General features: G+C 44.4%; 1 protein-coding gene across 1 annotated transcript; it reads left to right on the top strand.

Moving 5' to 3' along the window:
- The first annotated feature begins 323 nt into the window (after positions 1–323).
- Positions 324–8046, top strand: LOC109923318 (DENN domain-containing protein 2D-like). Its single transcript, XM_020523358.2, has 4 exons — positions 324–752; positions 2484–2596; positions 4629–4698; positions 7801–8046. The coding sequence occupies exons 1-4, from the start codon at positions 405–407 to the stop codon at positions 7924–7926; spliced, it is 657 nt and encodes a 218-aa protein (XP_020378947.2). The 5' UTR covers positions 324–404; the 3' UTR covers positions 7927–8046.
- The last annotated feature ends 277 nt before the right edge of the window (positions 8047–8323 follow it).

The raw sequence follows: 8323 nt of genomic DNA, 5'->3' as shown, positions 1-8323 counted from the left end.
TATTAATGGAATTGAACAAACGCTCCATACCCCAGGCTGTCAGATCAGCAGTTCCTCTTCCTGAGCTGCGGACTGCTCTTCTCCTTCATTTTTGTCTCCTGTATTTTATCCCAGAGCCTTGAGCAAACCGTGCTGTTTCTCAACACCTTTAATGACAGTTGGCACCCGGTACATTCGTCCTAACCACAACCTGTTTATTGACTTTTGTACTTCCTTGTGAAGATGGAAAACCCCAAATAGTTTTTAACGTATGAGGAGTAACAGATGAAAAGATAGCTCATTAGCAGCAAGTGTAGCAGCAGGACAGGAGACTGTTAGGGAGCAGAGCAATCACTGACACTCAGATAGAGCCGGATACGTTGCAGATCCCAGAATTGAGCCAAGACAAGGGAATACCGTCAGCAATGGAACAGCTTAGGAGATCATTGTTGCCGGGAGATGGGACCAGGTTAGAGGTTACTGATCCCCAAGTGAAGCAAGAGAGCTCACTGACCTTGAGAAGTGGAGGACATGGAATGTCTATAAACAGGGTGCTGAGGTCAACCAGGAGGAGTTTAAGACTGAACATCAGAAACTGTGCATCCTGTGTTTCTAAAGCAGGTATCGAGAGGAGTATTTCAGCTGAAGAGAAGACACTAGAGCAGGACTCATCCCGCTATTCAGGGCAGTTCTTCTTCGAATACCTGGTGGTTGTTTCTCTGAAGAAGTCTGGAGCGACATACGAGCCACAGATAGCGTACCAGTTTCCGAAGGTGAGTGAAAACATGTCTCAGTCCCTCGTTGATTGTTCGTCTGCCTGCATTTTGTTTGTGGGAGGAAGTAAGATATTTTATTCAGTCATCCACTCGGTGAAGGCCAATAGAAAACTTCCTCACGGGTGTGTGAACCCTGACTTAATGCTTTTAGTCATGGGAAATAGTGGAACCAATTTTAGAGTCATACAGCATAGAAACAGACCCTTTGGTCCAGCTCATCCACGCCGACCAAGTTTCCTAAGCTAAACTAGCCCCATTTCTTGCATTAGTCCATATCCCTCTAAACCTTTCCTATTCATGTACCTGTCCAAAGTCTTTTAAATATTGTAACTGTACCTGCATCTGTCACTTCCTCAGGCACCACCGTCTGTGTGGAAAAAGTTGCCCATCAAGTCCCTTTTAAACTGTTTCACCCAGTCCCAACTTTACCTTGACCACACTGTGTTTCGGACACTCCATGTTTTTTGGGGTGGTCTGTGGTTTAGACTGCCCAGTAGAGGGGGCAGTATGCCTGCAGTAAGGGACCAAGAGTCTGGGGACAGTGTATGATGGAGCTAAGTGTAATTGAGCAGGGCAAGTGAGTGAGTGTCCAGGGAGAGAACAGAGAGGTTTCTTCTTTAACTCTTTATGGGATGTGGGCATCACTTAGTGAGGCCAACATTCTTTGCCCACTCCTAATTGCCCTGGGACTGAGTGGCTTACTAGACTATTTCAGAGGGCAGTTAAGAACTGGAGTACAAAAGTAAAGAGGTTTTGCTAAAACTATATAACGCTCTAGTCAGACCACAGCTGAAGTGCCGCGAACAGTTTTGGGGCTCCTTAACTAAGGAAAGATAGACTGGCAATGGAGGCAGCCCAGAGAAGTTTCACTAGGCTGATTCCCGGTATGGAAGGAAGGTCTGATGAGGACAGGTTGAGTAGGTTGGGCCTGTACTCATTGGAATTCAGAAGAATGAGAGGCAACCTTATTGAAACGTACAAATTCTTTGGGGACTTGACAGGGCAGATGTGGAAAGGTTGTTTCCCCTTGTGGGAGAGTCTAGGACCAGAGGGCATCATTTCAGTATAAGCAGTTACACAGGAGGAATTTCTTGTTTCAAAGGACAGTGAATCTGTGGAATTATTTGTCATAGTGGGCTGCTGAGGCTGGGCCATTAAATATGTTCAAGGCCCAGACAGATGGATTTTTGTTGAGGGTTATGGGTAAAAGACAGGAAAGTGGAGTTGAGGATTACCGGTTTAGTCATGATCTCATTGAAAGACAGAGCAGACTCAATGGACTGAATGGCCTACTTCTGTTCCTTATGGTCTGATTGAGTGCAATGGGTCTGGAGTCACGTGTAAACCAAACCAGGTAAGGATTGCAAGTTTCCTTCCCTACAGGACATTGGTGAACCAGAAGGGTTTGTTTTACTACAAATGATGGTCAGCAGGGTCAAAGATTAGCTTTCAATCCCAGATTTATTAACTTAATTTGCATTTCACCAATTGCGCTGGTGGGATTTGAACCCCTGACCCTACAGCATAAGCCTCGGCCCCTTGATTACTATCCCAGTGACATCATCACTATACCTCCTCCTCCTGTATCCATGGAGAAGGGGTCATGGCTGAGGAGAGTGGTGTAGTGGTTGGGCTGGTACTCGGAGTGTGGAATGTCCCCTTGTTTGTGTGACTGGGGGAAGGTGCATGTGTCAGGTTCTAATCTCGGAAGGTTTCTGTTTGTTTCAGAGGGAGAATCTGATGCGTTCGCAGAAGGAGGAGGAGGAAAGCTTACTGAGGGCAATCCCACTGTTTTGTTTTCCAGACGGCAACACCTGGGCCCCACTCACTGAATACGAGAGGTTTGTGTCCTTCTCATTTACTCCTCTTTGCAATCAGAAAGCTTCGATTTCTTGAGTCCACATTTGAAGGGAAAGAGAGAACTTTGTGGCCTCAGAGTGTCCCAACGTTTGACAACTGTTGAAATACCTTGAAGTGTAGGCACTGTTGTAGGAAAAGGAGCAGCCAATTCTCACACAGCAATGTGAAAAATGACCATGTAATCTTTATTGAATAAGTAACATCGGTCTGGGACACTAGAGAAAGCTCTTCATCCATGAGATAATTTGTGACAACTTGACAATGCAGACTGGGTCTTGGTTTAACCTCTTGGTAACAGTCCTTTAGTACCTTCACCTACATTATCACCTACTAGCACAGCTGATTCCAGTACAGCACAGAAGCTCTGGAGTGGAGAGTGCCCAAGTTCTGTGCTGGGAAATTCCAGGTCTGTGTTTGGATGCTTCACATCTCGGGTCCTGATTGTGGTAAAGAATCCAAGGTCTGTGGGCACTGAGCCAACCCTTTCAAATGGGCTTTCAATGCCCCATCCTCCAATAACCTGCCTTCTCCTCAGCCATCCTCAAATAGCACACTCTTCTTCAAATAAATCACCCTCACCTCAAATAATATTCACATGCTCAAAAACCCATCTTTGACTCCTCTGTATTTATAACCCATTTCCAAGCTTACTTTCATCCTCAAACTCTTGTGTTTAGCTATTTGCAGACAGTAACTAGGGATTTACTTGAGCCTCTAGAAACAGACAGGGACTGGGCCTGTGGTGCCTGGGTTAGATAGTGCATGCAATTTGTAATACTGTAAAAAAAATATGGCAGTACAGGGAATAGCTCTGGTTCTCTCCTTCCGCTATTGGATTTCTGACATAAAGCACAGAATGATGACCTGAAGGTAAAGGTAGGAAGCTACAAAACAACTTCAGTCAGAAATTTGAGATCCCATTAGCCCTTGTTAAAAATGGCAGAATACAAGTGTTTATTAAAAACCAAACAAACTGCGGATGCTGTAAATCTGAAACAGAAACAGAATTTGCTGGAAAAGCTCAGCAGGTCTGGCAGCACCTGTGGAGAGAAATCAGAGTTGACTTTTCGGGTCGAGTGACCCTTCTTCAGAACTGAGGAAGTGTTTATGGCCAGCATATGCTTTACGTCCAAGTTAGAACCAAACAACCAGTCAAAGAGAGATAGATACAGATTGCAAAACTGCCAAAGGGAGAACAGGTTATAGTCCTGCTGTAAGATTTTCTGAAGAAGGGTCCCGACCCGAAACGTCAGCTTTCCTGCTCCTCTGATGCTGCCTGGCCTGCTGTGTTCATCCAGCTCTACACTGTGTTATCATAGTCCTGATGTGCCTGCTTTCTAAAATAAGCAGAATTGGATGTGTTATGTCAGGTGGGTGCCCATCATTGGAGTACTGGGACACCTAATTAAACTTGTAGAATGGTGATCTGTTAGATGCCCAGCAGGTTTCACCAAACGTTTTGTTTTTGGAAAAATATAGTCATTCAATGAAGGAATGTATCGAGGATTTTAACAGATCATACTAAATATTGATAAAATTTAATTTGGAGATTCCTGGATCAGTATTCATGTTGCTGGATCATAAGATTATAAGACATCCAGTCTGCTCCACTATTCAGTGAGATCACGCCTGGTCTGATAACCTACAACTCCATGTTTCTCTGTAGTTTTGTAAGCCCTTCCCAGCCCACTTGGAGTTAGCTTGTTCCCATCTAATTCTGGCCCATCAAGCACCTCCACTTTTAATCACTTCTCCAAAGGGACTTGAGCCTTCATGTGCCTGGGTTCTAAGCTCTGGAATTCCCTAGACTGCTCCACTGTTCTCCTCCTCTTTCGCAAAACCCCTTAAAAACCTACTTCTTTGACCAAGCTTTTACTCAACTGAGGTAATGTCCCCTTATGTGATCAAAAGTCGTATTTTGTTTAGAACCAGCGTGTAACATTCATTTTATATTAATACACATTGTCATGAGTCTATGCTTATTCTGGACAAAATATTCTCCATTTCTTTCAGTGAAACCTTTTCCTTCGTTCTGACCAACATCGATGGCAGCAGGAAGTTTGGATATTGCAGATGCCTCTTGGTAAGGTCTAGCTCTGGTTTGCTACATTCTCTTTCCACCTCCCAGCTCTCTCTCCTCGGCCAAGGCTGACAATGTTTACAGTGTTTCTCTAAGGGTCTCGAAAGGCAGGCTGTTTGAAGCATCTTGGAATATCTTCATCAGTTTCCTTACCTAGATAAGGTTCTGTCGAAGCCAATTAAATGATGACCATGTTGAATGTCAGAAGAACCCATTGACCAATGTACTTTAGGAAAGGAAACTGCCTACACGTGACTCCAGACCCACAGCACTCTTAACTGCTCTCAGGGATGGGCAATAAATGCTGGCCTAGCCAATGACACCCTCTTCCAATCAATGAATGAATAAAAAAAAACGTCATGTTGTAGATGTTGGGAATGTAGACTCCAATCCAGATTTTCCCAACTCCAAACCATTCTGTATCCAGCTGCAGTCCAGCTTCCTGTAGACAATATGGATTAGAGGAAAGTGTGTCTGACTTGGGAGCGTGCGAAACAATAACCACTTTGCTGCATGTTATCTCTGGTGGGAGTGTGTCCATGGTGCAGGTTACCTTTCTAATGTTAATGATTCTAAGAACGGTCAAAATGATTGAAAAAAATGAGTAAATTCACTTCCACATTCCCAAGACTATCTACCATCTACAAAGCATAATTCAGGAGAATAATCAAATATTCCCATTTGATATCAATGAGCGTTTGGAGACACTGGATACTGCAAAGGCTATGGGCCCTGACACCATTCTAGCAATAATACTGAAGACTTGTGCTCCAGAATTTGCTGCTTCCCCAGCGAGGTTCTTCCAGTACAGCTACAACACTGGCATCTACCCAACAATGTGGAAAATTACCCAGGTATGTCCTGTACATTTAAAAAAAAGCAAATCCAACCCGGCCAATTACCACCTCATCAGTCTACTCTCGATCATCAGTAATGTGATGGAAGGTGTCAGTAACAGTGCTATCAAGCAACAGCTGCTCAGCAATAACCTGCTCAGTGACGCCCAGTTTGGGTTCCCCCAGGGCCACTCAGCTCCTGATCTCATTACAGCCTTGGTTCAAACATGGACAAAACAGCTGAATTCAAAAGATGAGGGAAGAAAACTGAGTGTGGCATCAAAGTGCCCCAGTACCAGAATGCACCATCTACAGTAACTTACCAAGACTCCTTCAGTAGCACCTTCCAAACCCACTACTACCATCACCTAGAAACACAAGGGTAACAGATAGATGGGAACACTACAATCTTCAAGTTCCCCTTCAATAAGCCACTCCCCATCCTGATTTGGAAACATATCGCTGTTCCTTCAGTGTCACTGGGTCAAAATCCTGGAACACCCTCCCTAAGGGCACTGTGGGTTTGTCTACACCATGTGGCCTATGGGAAGTGGCTCACAGTTATGAATGGATACCAAATGCCTCCTAGCCCACTGGTAATGACCCACTGATAATCCAGTACTCCCTCAGTGTCATTGCTAAGAAAATTACCAAATTAATCCAGCAATTAAAATGTTAATATTTAAAGCATGTAGAATTTGACAAGTTACCAGGAGCAAGCACTCAGTATTGCAGTCAGAGGAAGTTATGAAGTGGGTCAACAAAACTTTACTAACTTTGCACCTGTGAGGTAACTTACTCCAGACTAGACTTTTTTTTAAATAAACATGTAATACTGAAGGATGGCAGCCAGTTACTTGTGACTTTGAGCAGAAACTCTAAACTAGATTGAAATGACCATCACATGCTGTTGTATTTCCTTGCATACACAGGTTATGTTTATTAAACAGCCCAGACTCCAGCTTGCAGTTACAGATAACTATGTGTAATCCAACCTCTCCAGTATGTTGGCTGCATGGGGCAATTGGCCATGTGGTCTCATCCTGGGCATTGGTTCATTGCCTTATCCAGCTTTCTTAAAGGAACCCAGGTCTTAAAGCAATTGAACCTCGTACACACACCACAGCACTTTAGGGCTGACTTCTGAGACATGAAGACCTTGCATTGGCGCAACCTCTTATAGGTTGAAAGAAAGTCATCCATCCTATTAAGAAATTGTACTGCATTGTGCGTATAATTGTCCTCACGTATATTTGAATGTACTGTTATTAAGGTGGATTGTAAGATGATATCCAAATTTAAATTAGAATTCTCATATAATTACTAATCTCAATTATCATACATTTGCAATATCGTTCTCATTACTACAATGTAATCGGGAGTTAAATCTTATAGTTCATATTCATCATCAAGAATAAAAAAGGTTGTAGTCTCAAATTTAATCCTTACAAACCTTCAAAAGCACTGTAGAATTCTTAAATCAAATGTGTAGATGATATCTGTCAGTTTGTTAAAGTGAAAACAACTAGTCTAAGCCTGTGGGTAAAATTTGCCCTGAGATAATTCTGCAAGGTTTCAGACTTCAAAGGGAGAGGACATTGCATTTTTAGGACCTAGTCAGTGGCTGGTTATGCTGACTGACTTCTTTCAATGATCTGAACTTTCTCTTGGGTGATATTTAAGGCTGACAGTAAGTTTAACTGGAGAGGTTTACGCTGCTGTGGGGGGTGAGGGCTGTAAGGTTACTGGTATCATTAACACTGACCCTCTGACAGTGCGGCACTCCCTCAGCACTGACCCCCTGACAGTGCAGCACTCCCTCAACACTGACCCTCTGACAGTGCGGCACTCCCTCAACACTGACCCTCTGACAGTGCGGCACTCCCTCAGCACTGACCCTCTGACAGTGCGGCGCTCCCTCAGCACTGACCCTCTGACAGTGCGGCACTCCCTCAACACTGACCCTCTGACAGTGTGGTGCTCCCTCAGGAATAATCAGGGAGAGAAGAACCAGTTTGGGATGACCCTGTCCCAAAACATGGCTCCGTTAAAAATTCTGGAAGTGCAGTGTGATTGTTGTTCTAGGAGGAGAGCACAAAGTTAGTTGGTTTGGCCCAGCCGCTCAGTTTGTGTTGGTGCTGCTAGTTACTGTGTAAGGAGAGACCAGAGCAGGTAGAGGTGAGGGACCCGAGCAGGTGGAGGTGAGGGACTGACAGACCATGTTGAAGGATGTACCCCTGGTTAAGCGAGTGCCTTTCCCTGTTTACAGCCACGCGGAGGTGGGCCGAGACTACCAGAGGTTTTCTGCATTATCAGCTGCCTGGGCTGTTTCGGTCTCTTCTCAAAGGTACGTACTTTCAACCTGCTTGACGCTAACTTCGGGTCAGAATTCTGAGTGGAGTCTAGGTGGCTCTACAAAAGGGACAGGAGGAGTCTGCAAGTGGCGTACCCATCCCCATTGCCAGCACTCCCAGTCTCAGCTGCAGGGAGCTGGAGTGGGGCATCAAACACAAATCCTCCAGGCGTTTGAGAATCTGCCGAGTGTTTGGGAATTTGCCAGACGTTTGAACTTAGTGCTGGGTTCACACAGATCCCAATGGGCTGAACAGCCTGCTTCCACACTGTAGGGATTCTATGACTGACTTTAATACCCGGGATCTCTCTGCACTAAACTGGTTCCAAAGACACTAACTTAGAAATGGGCCACAGAAATCACCAGGTTCAGTCACGTTTCATGAAACCATCAATAAACAAGAACCAGTCTGAACTAAAATTAACATTTTTATCAAAAG

This window comes from Rhincodon typus, chromosome 25 (assembly GCF_021869965.1).
Source record: "Rhincodon typus isolate 14 chromosome 25, sRhiTyp1.1, whole genome shotgun sequence".
NCBI lineage: Eukaryota > Metazoa > Chordata > Chondrichthyes > Orectolobiformes > Rhincodontidae > Rhincodon > Rhincodon typus.
The sequence above is the reverse complement of the archived record's forward strand: the minus strand, read 5'-3'. Positions and strand labels throughout refer to the sequence as shown.